This window comes from Egretta garzetta, unplaced genomic scaffold (assembly GCF_000687185.1).
Source record: "Egretta garzetta isolate BGI_Z169 unplaced genomic scaffold, ASM68718v1 scaffold56, whole genome shotgun sequence".
NCBI classification, from domain to species: domain Eukaryota; kingdom Metazoa; phylum Chordata; class Aves; order Pelecaniformes; family Ardeidae; genus Egretta; species Egretta garzetta.
The window spans coordinates 8,313,879-8,331,355 of NW_009260182.1; the positions used below are offsets into that span (position 1 = coordinate 8,313,879).

Consider the following 17,477-nt stretch of genomic DNA (forward strand, 5'->3'; position numbering starts at 1 on the left):
CCGGAGCTTCGGCTGGAACTGACCCGGGCTGCGGGCAGCCTGGGGGTCCGACTGAATCCCCGCCGCCTCCTCCTCTTGCCCCCCGTCTCCCCAACTCAGGGGCCGTCTCCTAGCAGCCTCCTCTTCCCGCGACGGCGTCTGCACCCGTTATCTCCCTTGGGAAGCAGAAGGGCTGCTGGACGTGTCGATGATCCCAGGACCGCTGGGATAACAGGGCTGGTGGTGGCTGCTAACAACGGTAGTGCCACCCCTCTGATAGGTGTCACCGGCTGAGCCGGCATAAAAGCGAGAGCGGCTGTGTGCTGGCTGTAGGAAGCCCTCTCCTGGGTTGCTGAGGTAGACAAGCCTTTCGGTGTTGACTGATTCTCTCTCTGCTAGCTTACAGCTCCAGTCTGGGCAAGCAGTCCTCTCAATTCCAGCTAAAAAGTGTTTCTGCTGGCAGTGACTAGCCATGAGCTCATCTCACCTAAACAACAGAGCTGAGAGCCACTTTCGAGCCTCAGAGGAGCATGAACTGGAGGCAGTGGGGAAGAAAGCTTGGGATAATCCTGTTTACAATGGCTCTCCTTCTACCTCCTTGAAGATTCGAGCCATCTACAACCCCAAGTCCATCCTGGAGAACCCCTATGAGAACTTTGCAGAGGTGGGGGATCCGCTGCCCTACCAGGAAAAGCAGAGCAAAGCTGTGAATGGGAAGACAAGTCCTTTCCTCAAGTGCTGTTTCTACATCTTCAGAGGCATCCGAGGTAAAGCTCTGGTATCTCGCTAGAGAGGATTTACTAGCTCTTGGGAAGAAAAATGGTATGGGGGTGTGTGTGAGTGTGGGGATGCAAAAGGTAGAAACCCCATAGTATCTGTGTAGCCCAGGAACCTGCTCAACACAGACTGGCATTACCCCAGAGATCATCTTCGGCTGACCCAGAGGGAGCATCCTCATTCCACATCCCTTGCTGTAGCTCCAGGGTCCGTCCTGTTACCTTTGCTACAAGGCAGGAGGTACAGACAGGACTGAAATGCAGATGATAATAGGAATGTGTCAGACAAGGCTTTGCTTGAAGACAGCTGAAAGAAAGAGGTGCTAGTTTTCAGTTTAAAAGATGAAGGGGAATGAAATATTATGTAGGCTTATTCAGAGGCAATCAGAAACTGGGAGCAAGTTAGGTCCCCTGTAAGGATACATCCCTGGGCAAGGGCATTTGTTGAACAGTTTCTTATAGAAGGCATAAAGTCCTAATGCTGCAAAAACAGTGAATAAAAAGCAATAAACTATTTCTCAGGGAAAACTATTATTTTCTTGCCAACACGTCTTTCTTCCTGACTTAGAGGAAAAGCAACACCAGGAGCTCTGCTTCCTGCTCTTGCCAGAACCTTTCTCAGATCTGTACCCTCTAACAGCACCTGTGAGTGCGTAACGGTGTAGCCTGGTCCTGAATTGCCCAGCCCCTCTATGATCAATTCTTCCTTGCTTGTCATTGAAGTTGTGGTCTAACACTATTAATTCACATGGAAGCCAGAGCTGAGGCTTTAGAGGTTTCTCCTGACCAAGAAGCAGTGCTGTGTGGGCTTGGTGGGTAATTTCAGATTTCTCAGAGGCAGTGTATCTTTTACCTGTTTTATTCTGATATCCTTTCTTCCAGGCATTGTTTGAGGCTTAAAGGAAAAACAAATCCATACTTTAACATCAAAATTCCATTTGTGAGATGCGGGGTTGAAACTGGAGCATGCAAATGAAAATACCTATTAGCACACTACAGCATTCCCTTCTCTGTGACTGTTACAGCAGTGTGTCCTGCTAGCCAGGGTGGTAAATAGGGCTGTAGGACTGGCCAGAGCTGGGAAGATGAGATCCAAAGGCCACTGCAGGTAGAAGAAAGGCCTCTACCTGCCTCACAGAGGTGGGGACTTCTTGAAGAATTTGCATCCTTCCTGTGCATCTTTACTATGTGCTCATTATTTTTCATTGCCTCTCCAAATATTTGTGGTTCTCCTGCTGCCCTCCCCTTCCATTTAATCACATTAGTGTCTCACATGGAAAATGGAGGTAGTAAAGATAAGTTGCTTAGCCAAGGACAGTTTGTGGATTTTTTTTTTTTTAAAAACATTCCTCGGGATTGTGTGTCCATAGCTCTTTGGGGGCACTGGTCGTAGTTGGCTTATTGAGTTCTTTTCTTGTCCTCACCAGCTACTGGGCTGGATGACCAGTGAGTAGCTGCTGCTCCTAGTGCCACTGCTCAGGACTGTTCCTCTTGAAACTGTGTCCAAGCAGCTCTGGGTCCTCTGGTTCCTGCCTGCCTCCTGCCACCTCAGCTGTTCATGGCCAGCCTACAGACAGACTTTGCTGGGTTTCTGGGTGGCACCCAGCTACCCACTACCTTTGGAAGGCTGTACCTGAGGCTGTGAACTAGTTGCTCACCTGGGTCACAAGTCTGTTTTAAAAGCAGCCTCAGAAGATAATGTAGATTCTTACCAGTAACTTGTTACTAGCAGGAAGACAAGAATTACAAACAAATTTCATTGATTGCCTGTTTTCTAGATTCTGAGGTTTTTTTTTTTTGCTCTGCCTTGTGAGTGCTGGAGGGTCATGCAAGATGCCGTAAGGAAGCCTGGATGTCTTCTAGTCTTGAGTATCCTTCTACTCCAAATGCCATGTCCAAACCAGCTGCATCCCCAAGGGAGACACATGCTTTATGTATGAGGTGGTATAATTTCATGGCATGTTTCCTAAATACACAGCTGAAACCAAACCTCAGCTGATACAGTTTTATAATTACTGAATGCAGTCTGAAAGGGTACTGCGCCAGTCTCATGGTCCTCCAGGTATAATTCTGGGCAAGTCTCTGAACCAAGTTTTCAAGGGTATTTGAGTGTCCCTGAATTTAGGTGTTCCCAAGTACTCTAAAAGCAAAGAAAGTCTGTGCCTCTGTTCTCAACATGTGGATAGTAGGGGTTCCCTGCCTCATGGAAAAACAAATAGACTTGTTCAAAGAGTGTGGTGTAGTCATATCTGGAGATGATGAGGGTCATTTAAAAGTGGCCTGAACAGATGGGTGGTTGTTCCCCCTGTTTTTCTCCATTGTGGAGATTCCTGTAGATTGCATGCTATTCTCTCCTGAATTTGAGTTAATTCGGATCTTCTCCAGGCTCTCATTTCTGTTGCTGGTCTGGCATGTCCAGAACAGGCTACTGGTTTGTCTGTCCAGAAGTGAGGGTGGATGCCACAACAGGCACTGCGGTAGCTGAAGGTGCAAAAAGCTCTCTAATCTGTTGAGGTGCCAAAGAGCTATTGAAAGGACCCGAGTAAATGCACACAGACCACTATACCATTTTGCTTCCTCCAAAGAAAAAAGCCCTTTGTCCTCTGCCAGAGATGACTTCAAATGTTCGGTCTTTGATCAGCTTTGATCTTGGCATGCAGGAAGATGATGATGGCGTCCTACTGGGGACGGGCATCAGGGCTGAACTCCCTAGGAGCTGCAGAAAGCAGCAAGGCTATGGGTATTATTGACATGGCTTCCATTGCTAGGCTTTCAAGTGGAAGTTCTTATGCCTTTAACTTCAGGAGCATTTCAGAAATCACAAAAGAAAGCCATTACAGCAAGAACAAACAAATACACTAATGGTGTGAGGCAGTTCATCAAACCCAAAATAACAAGGCTCCTTTTAAAGGAAGTGTTTCTCTCTTTTTGATCAACCCCACTGATGTTTAATGAGTTGCTTTCACTATGTGAAGAAATCCGATTGCTACCTGGTGCAATTGGCATGTCTGCATTGCAGTCAGCAGAGCTCCACTGATAGACGCCCTGAAGGTAATTTGTCTCTAAATTTTATGCTGAAAATATTGAGTTGGGTTATTTGATTGAGTCTTATGACCTACAAGAAATCTGTAAAAGTTTTTGGAAAAGCAAGGGACAAATATTTGGGGTCTGATGGTTCAATATACACTAAAAGGACTAACAGTTGTGAGACTAACATCTTATAGTTCTGCTATGGAAGTCCTATCAGAAGGTCAGCTGTTGGCACATGGATGACTGAGATGAAATTTTGTGTTTTCAAGAGTACTTGTCACAAAGACTGAATTTCTGCAAAGAGTAAGCTGAAAAAACGGGCAGGAAAAGATCAGTCCATGTTGAACTCAAGCAGAAAACTGGAAAGTCATTTAGCACAATAAGAAAGCCAATATATTTCCATTTTGGTCAGCCCTAAATCTTTTGTTCACATTGGAATGGTTCTTTTTAAGGGTTATTTAACACATGTTTACAGCTCTTAGTCAAGTTTTGAAAAGAAAATTGGTTTTGCTTTGAAAAGTGACAAAAATCCAACTCCCAAGAGTGTTCTTTGGGAACGGGACTTCAATTCCTGACGTGGCCTTTGAGAATGGCCATCAAAACTCTCCAATTTCTTCCTTACACTCAACAGGTCTGTGGGGCACTACACTGACTGAGAACACAGCTGAAAACAGAGAGCTTTATGTGAAGACCACACTGCGAGAGCTGCTAGTCTACATTGTGTTCTTGGTGGACATCTGTCTATGTAAGTAGCTGTCACAACTCATAGGTGTCTTTCCCATGTGCAGCATGAGGGGAATAATGTGAGGTTTTATTATTAAACTTCCTCACTTTGTTGTAGGTGTTAAATTTATTGTACATGCACTCACTGCAGCAAGCAGGTGTGCCATTAACTTACAGAATAGCTGCTGCACACACAAGTAAAATGACTGACTATTGCTCTAGACCTAACTGATATTGATTAAGTTTAAGCATTATTTTCTGATCCATGTTATCAGTTCCAGCCATCGACTCCACAGTCCTGGGAAAATCTGCCTGGGGTCTTGTCTTAGTTTCACAGCGAATGTTCAAACCCCAGAGAGCGGCTCTAGAAACTTCCTGGGATCAAAGACACAGGGTTCAGAGATATTTTTCCCCTCCAGGACTGGTGGGGTGGCTGAGGTGATAAAGCAGATGGCAGCTCACGCTGTTGTTCTTGGGTGGATTTAATGCGTCCCTGTGCTGAATGCTAATGGGCTTTGTGTGGGTAGAACAATGGCTGTTTGTTTTTTGGGAAGGTTAATTGATTATCACAAATGAGCACCTGTGGCATGCGACAGTGAAGAGGATGATATTTCATAGACCTTACGGCAGGAGAGACAGACGGACAATACCAACCTGAGTTACTATCAGACTGGCCCAGGGAGACAGCGCTTCAGCCACTCTTCCTAAAGAACAAAGATACAGACGCAGATGTACATGTGGTCGCACACTGACTCATCCAGAAGTGGTGGTGGTGGTGTCTGGAATGTCAGCTGCTTTGTTTTCATGGTGCCCTTTCAACAGTGGGACATGTTCTTAGTGACCACTGTGATGGATGCTTTTCTGCAGGAGGGAGCACTGGAGAGTTGAAGCAACATGTTCAGGGAAGTTAGAGCTTGCTCCTGTTTGAGGTTTCATGGTAGATGAGAACGTAACTGGAGCTTTCCACTTGGGAGAATGCAATGGTGTCTATATCTTTATGGATTCAGATCAGAACTTCAAAATACAGATTATGGACTTTGTTCTGAGAGAAAAATTCTCTCAGAAATCCTGTCTGAGGAAAAAAAATTGTTACCCGGGATGTTCAGTTGCATCATCCAATAGACTTCTCTGGCTTTTAAACTCTTATAGTCTGTCAGTCTGACAGTTTAAATTCTGAAACATGCAACAGATAAGTTTGTAAATCCCTAAGAAAGCAGAAAACAATACGATTAGAGTTCCCAAGGTTTCTTCTCTCATGCCTTGCTCAGCTTACCTGTGATAGTGTAGGTTACACAGAAAGTGAATATAAACATACATTTATGTCAGGCTCCAATATTCAGGTATAAGGGAGGACCCTCCTCTTGTCTCTTCTCTTAGTGACATATGGGATGACAAGTTCCAATGCCTATTACTACACCAAAGTGATGTCTGAGCTCTTCCTGCAGACCTCTACGGATGGCCGTGTCTCCTTCCAGTCCATTGGCAGCATGGCTGACTTCTGGGTGGTGAGTACAAGTCTGGCCTGGCATGTGGAGCCCTGGAAATCTCAGCTAGGCTGGGATATTTAGTTCCCTCTGAATGTGCTATAGTGCTTTCAGCAAGGCATTTTGCTGCCACAAGCCTTTCCCAGCTACTAGCAATACTTACAATATCATTTGCATGCAAAATATCCACTGATTTTAAATCTAATTTATCCCTCTGAGCACTGTGGCCAGAATACTGGCTAGGCTAAGTGTTGTGTGTGCCCAGCAGAGTCCATTCCCCAGAAACTTCCCAGCTGGACAGGCAGGACATAGCAAAAAGAAATTGCTGCGATATGATGCTCATTGCACAGATAGGGCATACCAGCCCAGAGAGGCCGAGCGACTTACTCCAGGTTTTCCTGTGATAGCAATGGCTTTGAATCCTGCAGCCCAATATCTTCATGCTGGTGTCCTAGTAACAAACCTATGTCCATTTTCATGGGCAATTGTGGGAACAGCGTACTTAACCTGCCTGTAATTCATGCCTGGGCTGGTCTGATCTGATCTATGGATTCTTTATGAAGAAGCTGGATTAAATTTTGCACTGACTTTCATCAAAGAGAATAAAGAGGAGAAAAGATGTCTACAGTCTGACATCTTTCTGTCAAAGAACTAGTGAAGGAATAATGTGAGCCACAGTGAATGTTGTTGAGATATTGCAACCACTTATCTCTGTCAGTCAGCCAAAAATTGTTTGTCAGTTAGCTTTGTCCTTTCCTGCTGTATTAAAAACGTAAAATGAACTATGGCACTATTGTTTCCCCCTGCACTGTTTCCAGGGCACTGGCACACCCCCTTTCCATAATTTACACCTCATGCCAGGACAATTCCTTGAGACTTGTGCTCACTGGAGTGGAAGGGACAAAGAGGCTTGCAGGGCCTTTGGCTCTTCACTAACCCAAGAAGGTGCAGGCCTGTGAGAAGCTGAGGATGACCCTGCTTCCAGCATCCCTCCTCCACCCCATGGCTCCACCAGCCCTGGTCTTTACCCTCCTTAGCATATATCCAACACAAGCTTCTACTACTTGCCATCTTGGGGTGTAGAGGTGGGTGGGGTCTGGTCTTACTATCTCAAGCCTAGGCCAAGAAAATTCCTCTGATATGTGGGCTATGAAGAAGTTGTTCTCCTCTCTCTCTCTTGCAGTATGCACAAGGGCCCCTTCTGGATAATCTTTACTGGACAAAGTGGTACAACAATGAGTCGCTGGCAGCGCATGGCACCCAGTCATACATCTATTACGAGAACCTGCTGCTGGGTGTCCCACGCATGCGACAACTGAAGGTGAAGAACAATTCCTGTGTGGTCCATGATGACTTCAAGGAGGAAATCTCGGGCTGCTATGATGTGTACTCAGAAGACAAGGAGGAAAGGGTCTCCTTTGGACTCATCAATGGAACGGCGTAAGGACATCATCTGCTGTTCAGGAAATCTGTGATTTTTTTTATTATTTTTTTTTTTAGTTGTCCCAAATTAGTCTCTTCTAGTTAAAATAAGATCTGCTGAGCCACACGATGCCAGGGTTGAGCTTTTCATATAAGGCTGGAATTCCCCTTGCAGTCAGCAGCTGCAAGTCCTTTTTGTCTATCAATAAGGCCAAGTGTCTCTCTGGGGAAAAGCACAACAAAATGAGTGGCAGAATGGGACCTGTTGGGAAAGCCTTGAAAAATCCAGTGGAGAAATAGGTAGAGATTGTTGTCTGTTTTTAAGAGGGTGAAGATAAATAGAGACCTTCGGGACCAGATCTATCAAATGGATGATGCTGTCTGCTTGTCTCCTAGATTTCAGGAGCCAGAGAGAAGGGAGAGTATCTCTTTCATCTTGAAAACCTATTTCTCTATAATAATGTGAGGTAGCTGCAGTTTAATAACTCTTTGCTCGCTTCATGTATCTTGGTCTGTGAACGAGAAACTATTGTTCATAAGAAAATGAGAGTGCAAGTGTGTTCTAAACAGAGGGTTGTGTGCACCATGGTAGAAGGCAATGCAGCAGATCCTGGGAGTAACCTCCATGCAAACAAGACTGTGGCATGGCCAATGAACCTGCAGAATTTTCCTTCCCTAGTATCGTAAGTTGTGTTGTGTCACTGCTGGAAGCACTAGATCAGAAATCTGTCAGTAATGAAGAACTGATGTAGGCTCAGACCTGAAGTAGGAATTAAGTGCCAACTCTTTAATTAAAAACTGCTCTGTCCCTTGAAGATATGGCCTAATTTCTCCTGGTTACAAGGTCACATCAAAGTCTGAGATTGTGATGCCTTTGCTTATGGCTTGTCTGTTGCAGGTGGAGGTACCATTCTGAGGAGGAGCTGGGTGGCTCATCTCACTGGGGAAGGCTAACCAGTTACAGTGGGGGAGGATACTACATAGATCTCAAGTTGACCAGAGAAGAGAGTGCTGAAGCCTTGCAAGTCTTGAAGGAGAAGTTGTGGCTGGATCGGGGGACGCGAGTTGTCTTCATTGATTTCTCTGTGTACAACGCAAATATCAATCTGTTCTGCGTTCTGAGGTAAGCAGGGTCACACTGAATATTCTTCTCCCTCTTGCTTCTTCCTCAATGCCACAGTTTCTTAAAATCCAAAGATTTTAATATAGTCCACCAGGGGGTAGGACTGAGTGGTGTCAGTAGATGTTGCATAGATTAGTAAGAAGTCTTGGTCTTCCTGACACAACCGGTCACACTTCTCTTCACCTTTCACCCTTTCCTATCACAGGCAGTGAAGCAGTAGAGATAAGGCTGTATAAACATATGCGCAACTCTTCCACTCATGGTTTGTTGGATAGATCACGCTCAGGTTTGATGCCTCTCAAAATTATCTAAAAGCCTCCCTCCCTCTGTTTATAATTATCAGAATTTTCTTGTCCCCTTCAAGGTTAGTGGTTGAGTTTCCAGCCACTGGTGGTGCCATTCCCTCCTGGCAAATCCGGACAGTCAAGCTCATACGGTATGTCAGTGCATGGGACTTCTTCATTGTTGCCTGTGAAATTGTCTTCTGTGTCTTCATCTTCTACTATGCGGTGGAGGAGATTTTGGAGCTGCGTATCCACAAGCTTCAGTACTTCACCAGCATCTGGAACATCCTGGATGTGGTCGTCATTCTGGTGAGGATACTTACATGCTTTTTGGGGGAGAGTAATGGCAGAGAGGTATAAGAGCCAAAATAAATGAAGGAATGGGGAAACTTGTCTAGGTAAGACAAGCTGGCACATGCTGTGCTCCAAGAGCAAAATGAACAAGCAGATTAAATGGACACATGGTCTTCTATCAGCTGTTAGGAGGAAATTCTTTCCTTAGAGATGCTTGAGAGACCGTGAAGTCAGGGCATCATTCATTGCATTAAGACCTTATTTTCATCCTCCACCGGTAGACTGCAGTTGTGAAGTATGATAGCAAAGAATTCTGTGACACTTTAGTTTCTGCAGAAAGCATAGGCACAGGGGTCACTGAAAACTCTTCTGCTTGCAGCTCTCCATCATCGCTATTGGGTTTCACATCTTTCGCACCATTGAGGTGAACAGACTGTTGGGAGAGTTGCTGAAACACCCCGACACCTACGCGGACTTCGAGTTCCTGGCGTTCTGGCAGACACAGTACAACAATATGAATGCCGTCAACTTATTCTTTGCCTGGATCAAGGTATTGTAGAGGGTCTGGGAGGTGCCAGGCCTCCAGTCTCAGACCTCTTCCTCTAGATTGCTTGGGGGTTGACTCTTCCATCCCTCTGAGTGAATGAGGTTAACAGCTATATAACAGAGAAGGTTTTTCCTCAGTTGTATGCTCTGTTTTGCAGTAACTCCAGACAACTTTTCACCCTGCATTCTGAGGCCAGTTATTTGCAGATAACAGACAGGGAGATGAGCTCAGACGTTGTTGTGTAAAAGTAGTTTTAGAAAATGCTGAGTACAGTATAATTTTGTCCATCCCCTACTATTTTAGTATTTTGGGGGATAATCTGGCAAACCTTGTTTTCCTTTCATGATGGCCACCCAATAACTGGAAATGACTCGTCTGTTGGTATGGACTTTGCATTTCAACCAAAGCGTTTTGGCACAGTGGAAAGACACACTGTACTTGGGGCTCCTTGTTAGCCTCAAGACATTTGTCCTTATAGCAGTCCCTCTTTATATTTTCCTTTGATACAGGGAACAAAGTCATATGTTTATGATCCCACAGGGAGATGGTGGCACACCTGGGACATATATCCTGAACACTAAGCCACCATTCCCCTAGCCTGGCTGTCTTCTTGGTGCTTTGGTACTACAGTGAACCTCTTGTTTTAGTAAGCATGCGCATATATGAAAGAGACTGACCTAGCTGATGGTTTGATCTAACTTTTTCTCTGTTCTTTCTTCTTGCAGATATTCAAGTATATTAGCTTTAACAAAACAATGACCCAGCTCTCCTCCACACTGGCACGTTGCGCCAAGGACATCCTGGGCTTTGCCATTATGTTCTTCATTGTCTTCTTTGCCTATGCCCAGCTGGGTTACCTCCTTTTTGGGACACAGGTGGAAAACTTCAGTACCTTTGTTAAATGCATGTAAGTGTGTAAGTCAGAACCCTGTTTCCATCATTTCATCAAAAGAATTTTAACTGCTTTCTAACTTCTCCCCAACTGCAAATCTGAGCGTCAATCAGACACCTGTTGTATCTCTTTGTAATAAAGCTGTAATGGTTAGTAAGTCACTCATGATCCTCCAGCTGTGACATCTTCATGGACAAAAGAACACAGTGAGAAGATTGAGGGTTACAGAGAGGTTTCTGGTTGTCTGGCGTTTATCAGTAAGGACATGAGTAGCTGATCCTACCAGACTTTGGGACTCCTTGCAGCCCTACAATTCAATGGAAATCCCAGCCTTTTCAGGGGAGCGTTTCATGAGAAGTTGCATTTTGCTGAAGCCTGGACAGCTCCCCCTTGATATGGAGTTGTTAGGCACACTCAGGGTACTCCTCAACATGCAGAGTGGTTTAACGTTGTTCTGCAGAAAACCATCATTGCTCAGCTGATAATTTAGTTTCTGTTCTGCAGGACCTTCTGTCACCTTCTCACCTGCTGTGGGTCCATAAAGGCGGTAGAATGGTGTGGTCTGACTGTCACCGAGACCTTGGCAAATTTGTCTTTCTATACGCTAGCGGATGGCTTTAGGCCCAGTTAGGTTAAACTTCTCTGTAATTCTGGTGGTAAGAACTAAATAGCTCAAAACAAGTGTTTTGAGGTAGGCTCAGAGTGTTGGTGGACTTTTTGTTTGTTTGTTTCTTTCTTTTGTTATTTTTAATAAGGAAGAGGCCCAGATAGAAGCTCTGGATTTTTTAAATTCTCCGGCTTCCAAATACACTTGCTGATCACATCATTTCACTGTCTGCACAACAGCTGCATGAAAACGTTTTTGTTTTTCATCTGATAGTGCACTTTAAATCAAACAAAGATTTGTAAGTAATACAGTTTGGTGCTACAGGGTTTTCACAGGGATAAACAGAAGTATTGCATTTATCTTATCAGGACAATAGCTTTAAACACTGAAATAAAAACTTCAGAAAGTTCCTACTTATGTTATAAATATATCTGATTTTGATAAGATAGAAGCTCTACTTCATTTCTGAAAGTTGGTAGTCATATAATATGCTAATTTTAATACAAATTCAGCATGAAATTTTCTAAAATATGCTGTATGATAGTCTAAATAAGATTAAGTAGACGTTTTCAAAGCAAAAGAGATAAAAATCATTTCTTACTGGAAGGAGATATTTCAACATCACTGAATTGGGACAATTTAAACCAAAGAAGAGGAAGCAATGCCATATTCCTCTTCCTTAGATCTGGAAAACATTCCCAGCTCCCTAAATAGTCCAAATGTAAGGAATCTGAAATGGAGCTTTGCATTTCTCAGACAGGAGTTTCAGGCTCCAGGCTCTCAAAGTCCTTTTGCCCATGCATGGCTTCACAGTCTGTGTCTGCTTTTCTGTCTGTCTTTTCTTTTTTTCCTTTAATTTTTTTTTTGAGTTGGGGAATATTTTTTTTACAAGGGTCGTTTCACTTCACCCACATCTTGCAGGAGAGGCTACCAAAGATGATATTTGACCTGGGATCAATTTCCAGAGAAGTCCCACAGATAATCTATCAAGATACCCAAGGGTGGAGGGTGACCAGAGGGTGGATGAACACCCACGGAAGGGTGTGCTGGGGAAGCGAGTTAGGATTCCAGGTCTCAGACCTCTCTGCAGTCCATGGGCCTGCTCAGGCAATGCCTGATATTAATGGAGATAGCTGCTGCAGCAGGGGTTTTCAGCCTGTGTTCCACAGACCTCTGGCACCCAGGGGCCTGGCCTTTAAGGGCTCTACAAGAGATAACTGAGATAAGCAAAATTCTGGCCAAGAGACTTAAACTTGCTTTATTATAGGGGCTATGAATTGCAAAAGGTTGAAGAGCACTGTCCAGTACTAACATCCCTTCCACAGTCTCATGGACTCTCTTGCCAGAGAAGGCTTCAGGGAGTCAAATGCCCTTTATAAGGGAAAATTCAGGTTGGTTTTGGTTTGTTTTTGTTTTTAACTCCTGTTTAGACCAAAACAAACTTTGGACAACCAGAAATTTGTGTGGAATCCATGTTTTACTTTCCAGCCAGCTCTTGCTCTAACAGATCAGCTCCATTTACCCCCGAAATACTATGGGTACCTTTAACTCACCAGTCCAACTGAGTGACTTAGACCCTGCTCTGGCTTGTGCCTGTGACCTCCTGGGCTGCAGGCAGGTTCGGGGTTCACCTCAGGACTGCCTAAGGAGATAGGATAAATGTATGTGCCTTTGTATGACCTTGTGCTCTTCCTTTCCTCCAGCTTCACCCAGTTTCGGATCATTCTCGGTGATTTTGACTACAATTCCATTGACAATGCCAACAGGGTCCTTGGGCCTATTTACTTCGTCACCTACGTGTTCTTTGTGTTCTTTGTGCTCCTGGTAAGCAAGAAAGCCCTCCTTGCCCCTGTATTGACAGCAGTGTTTGAGAGACACTCTCCCAATAATCCCTGAGTTAGGTGCACAGCAAATGCTTAGAGAGAAAGGAAGGTCCTGGTACAATATCTTTGCAATGCAAATAGACCAAAGTAGACAAGGAACACATCATTTCAATTGGGGATTTGATGATCAGGGCAATTAAGTGTCATATTCACATTCTTTAAGTTGAAGACTAAAACTGACTGGGAATATGACTGATGTGGTAGCTGAATTCAGGGGGATCAGTTCAGCTGCTCTGTAGCAGACAGTGAACAAAGCATGGGGACAGTCTCTGGCTTCCTAGGCTGCAGAGGGATGCTCATCATGACCATGTTAAATACACAGTGCTAGGAATCCAAATGTAACCTAAGATCTTGCAGGAGAGGCTACCAAAGATGATATTTGAGCTGGGAACAAATGTACCTTCAGCCACTGCTTTAACTGCAAGGACCTCCTCCCCAGTGAGAAAGCACTGCGTGGCTGAAGGGGGCCTTTGCTTCCCTTCACCCACTTCAATTTGCCCAAGGGATACCCCATGTGGAAACAGCTCCTCATTTAACTGAGCCCCGCACAGCTATGCCTGTCTCTTGCTGCTTCAGCTGCTGGAGCAGGCAAGACACTTTATGCTTATTCATCTTTCTTCCCCTTTTTCTAGAACATGTTTCTGGCCATCATCAATGACACCTACTCAGAAGTCAAGGAGGAGCTTTCAAGCCAGAAGGATGAGCTGCAGCTCTCTGACATCTTGAAGCAGGTGATGAATAGTGAAAGTTGTGCTACTTTCTAGATAAATCCTGAAGCATTTTCTGGAAGTCCCTGACCTATGTGGAATTTACTAAAGAAAACTAGAGTGGTTGCCAACTCCAGATCCACCTTCTTGGTGCACATAGGAGTCACTGTTCCCTTCTGGGATAAATCAAGCTCCCAGATCCTTTGGCAATGGGAAGATGAGAAAGCAATGGTTGGAGGAATCCTGTTATTTGAGCATGCTGATAGTGTTTCTGAGAGACTTTCCTTCCTAGGACAGTCTCTAGACGTACATCTTTCCATCCTTGATAGAATGTACTTTGATCAATAAATGGCAGGTCCTATTTTGCTAAGCTGAGCATGTTGCAGTGGTGCAAATCTAGTGGGTTACAGCTGGATTTCCCATGGGCCAGAAAAGGTCCTGGAAGTTCACAACTCTGTGCTGTGGAACCAATATTCTGCAAAGAATGGTATTTAAGACATTATAACAGCTGATATTTGGGAGATAAAGATAAAGGGAGAGTCGGGAGGAGAAAAGCAGAGGGCAAACTTTGTCATGGCGACCCTGGCTACCATGTTGGTGTCACTTTGAAAGTGTGACCCTGGCTTAGAGATGGGGCTCATTCGGCAGTGTTGTATTTTTGCTTCTAGAAAGCTTAAAATCTCCCTATATTACTTAGAATCTGCTCACCCATATTGCATTGTCTGCTCTGCTCTGCTCTGTTTTTCACTGTTCTGCCTGCATGATTCCGTGTCCGTCTGCACCTTTGGTAACAGAGCTACAACCGGACGCTCATGAGGCTGAAGCTGAAAAAGGAACGGATTTCCGATGTGCAGAAGGCACTGCAGAATGGAACGAAAGAACTGGACTTTGAAGACTTCAAGAACAGCTTGAAGGAGTAAGTGAGTCAGCTTGAGGGATGCCTGCTTATCCCTTTCTCTTAGTCATACAGGTAATTTAAATTCTCTGCTTTCCAAGGCTGGGAGGGCAGTTAGCTCAGATGTGGGCAACGTAAGACTCAAAAAATATAGCTATCATCTTTCCTCACACGTTTAATCTCCTGTCCTAAGTGAGTTTGTGTTGCTATCTCTTTCCCGTTTGGGATGTTTAGGTTGGTCACTGGCAGGAGGAAATAATACGCTGATTTCAAAAGGTGCGCTCCCGCACTGTTAGAGCCCAACACTGTAATTCAGTGCCTTGAGCTTTTGCTTTCTATTCTTTGGCAGACTGGGCCATGCAGACCATGAGATCACAGCAGCCTTCTCCAGGTTTGACAAAGATGGCAACCACATCCTTGATGAAGAGGAGCAACAGCAGATGAAGCACGACCTAGAGGCAAAAAGGGTAAAAAAAAAAAAAAAAAAAAAAGAGCAAGGAAAGAAACCCTCTGTTTGGTAGAGATCACTCCAAAGTGGCCTCAGGAGTCTTTGGGTTTGTGGTATAAACAGGGCAGGCAACTCAAATACAGCTCCAACTCTGCCCAGAGAGCAGCTGAGTGTATCACTGCCTGTGAAGCTGTGTTATTCATAGTGAAGCTGACACAGAGTTAGTATCCAACTTTGCAGGAGTTTCTTTATCTATCTTCTAGGCTGCTCTGAATACAGAGATTGAAAATTTGGGGAAATCCTATGGTGACAACAACCTGGATGAGAATCTGACCTACGTGGAAGCAAGGAATAACCATGCCAATAAGGCCAGCTGGGTCTCCAAAGAAGAGTTCCAAGTGTATGTTTGTGCTGGCAATAATTTAATCCCTCTGTAAATGAGGGGTCTGATTCCCTGCTGCTTCCTTCCCTGATGTAACTGTTTACACTGGTGCTGAGCAATGTCAGTAGGATCTTGTCCCTTTTTTTCTTGTACATGTATAAACGAGTAGGTCAGGAGAGAACTGGGACAGTTTTTGTCCTGTAGTTTGCTTGTTTCTGTAAAAGACTGGGTTAAGAAATTTTGCTTTCTGTCTCTTGAATAACCTCTGCAGCTGTCAGCTGGCCACAGATGATAACGCTGTTGTGTTTCAGGTCAGCAGGTAGCCTGGGTAACTGGGCTGGGGGAAGTTGATACCTTTACAGAAGGTCCTGTGGGAGTAAATATCCTTGATTTATAGCCTAGTTAGCCTTCATCCTCCAGGTCTGAGAATAACACTTGGTTGTTTCTCCCAAAGCATGGGATAAATACAGCACAGAGAATCAGGAGATCCTGATTCTGCTACTGAGAAATACTGAGCAATCCACACAGGGCGGTATCAAAGGTGAGGCAGGTGCAATATTTAATAATGGGATTATACTGTGATCCAAACTGGTTGGGATCCACCCTCAGCAGAATCACTGATGATAGATGAAAACATGGTGTAGTGGGCAGTTATGTCTTCCGTGGGTGTGAGTCAGTTCTCTGATGTGGAGCATTTGCTCCTGTTTGAGGTCTGGCCCATTGTCTGTAAGATTTCTGCTGCAAAGCCTGCTGTTCATCACAAGAAAAAGCTTGCAAATTCTCTCCATGTCTTCCGCAGCCTCCTGCAACGTGTGCTGCAGCTGGAACAGTCCATAAACAGCATTGGCTCCAAGATTGATGCAGTGGTGAACAAGCTAGACGTGCTGGAAAGAAACAAGCTGATGAGGAGAGACCTGCTGGGCAAGCCACTGGATAATGTTAGCAAGGTTGGTAGCCCTCCACCATGCATTTGAACCAGGTTCAGGGTAGGTGACCACCCCTGCTATCATCTTTGCTTTCCCAGTCCTGATTGACATAAGACAAAAAGGGCCGGGCAGGGTCAGTACTTTGTATGATCAAGCCTCTTCTGTCCAAGCACAGTGCCAAAAAACTTCTTGCTTTCATGTCCCTCCGGTTAACCACAGTACCCTTAAACACCCTTTCCAGCTCCTTTGAGGCCAAGCTCATTCCTGTGGCAGGGGATGCAATTCACTTGTCTTCAGTCTCTTCGCACTTACTTATCCTCAGATGTCAAAAAAGATCATACTGTTCTTCCCAGCAAGAGTGGCTCATGGTAGCGTTGTGGACTGTGATCTTAACATCTTGCTTGTGGAATATTTATCACACATGAGGTGGAAGATTGTGAGCAGTGTACCCATTGCAACTCATTGCAGACTTGCGACTTTTGCCAAAGACTGCCCTGTAATCAGTCAGCCAGCATATTTGGGGTCTTCAGCTTCAACGTCAAAGGCAGAAAGGCATGCAGGAGCCATGACATTGCTTCATATCTTCATGGCTTTCATAACAAGAATAGTCCAACAGCACACAGTGACCTAGCTGAGTCAGAAAGAAGCCCCTCTCTTTTGCAGAGTAGTTTTGTGATCCCTCTCCAACTGAAAGAGTAGTTTGGAGGATCCTACTTCTCATGTGAATGAGCCTGATTATTCGAGTGTTTGCTTGCAGATTTGCTTTGCCCCGGGATTTTTGTGAATGTTCTTGTAGAGGGCGAAAAGGGATGACGGTCTAATGCTTGAATGTACGTTCATCAGTGTATTACAGCAAACAGTGTATCAGATCTTTAGTAGACAGGCAGGTTGTCCTAATTTCTGGAAGAATGTGGGAAGACATTTAAGTATCATGCGCATCTTGTCTCTCTCCTGGAGTGTTGCTGGAGTTCTTGGTTGCTTGCTAACAGTGCAGGTCACTCTTTCTTCTGGTTCACAGGAGGAAGAACCCAGTCGGGAAGAGCTGCTCCCCCAGAGCCTAGACCAGCTAGGGAAA

The 17,477-nt window shown here is 44.7% G+C and overlaps 1 protein-coding gene across 1 annotated transcript in view; it reads left to right on the top strand.

Moving 5' to 3' along the window:
- Positions 1-451: 451 nt before the first annotated feature.
- Positions 452-17,477, top strand: part of PKD2L1 (polycystin 2 like 1, transient receptor potential cation channel) — a 17,339-nt gene continuing 313 nt past the window's right edge. Inside the window, exons 1-15 of the mRNA XM_009641886.1 lie at positions 452-746; positions 4,417-4,530; positions 5,886-6,013; positions 7,176-7,432; positions 8,313-8,537; positions 8,902-9,130; positions 9,495-9,665; positions 10,388-10,569; positions 12,865-12,985; positions 13,677-13,775; positions 14,546-14,667; positions 14,996-15,113; positions 15,358-15,494; positions 16,276-16,423; positions 17,421-17,470. Coding sequence (XP_009640181.1) covers positions 452-746; positions 4,417-4,530; positions 5,886-6,013; positions 7,176-7,432; positions 8,313-8,537; positions 8,902-9,130; positions 9,495-9,665; positions 10,388-10,569; positions 12,865-12,985; positions 13,677-13,775; positions 14,546-14,667; positions 14,996-15,113; positions 15,358-15,494; positions 16,276-16,423; positions 17,421-17,470 — 2,396 coding nt within the window. The remainder of the gene's footprint in view (positions 747-4,416; positions 4,531-5,885; positions 6,014-7,175; positions 7,433-8,312; positions 8,538-8,901; positions 9,131-9,494; positions 9,666-10,387; positions 10,570-12,864; positions 12,986-13,676; positions 13,776-14,545; positions 14,668-14,995; positions 15,114-15,357; positions 15,495-16,275; positions 16,424-17,420; positions 17,471-17,477) is intronic.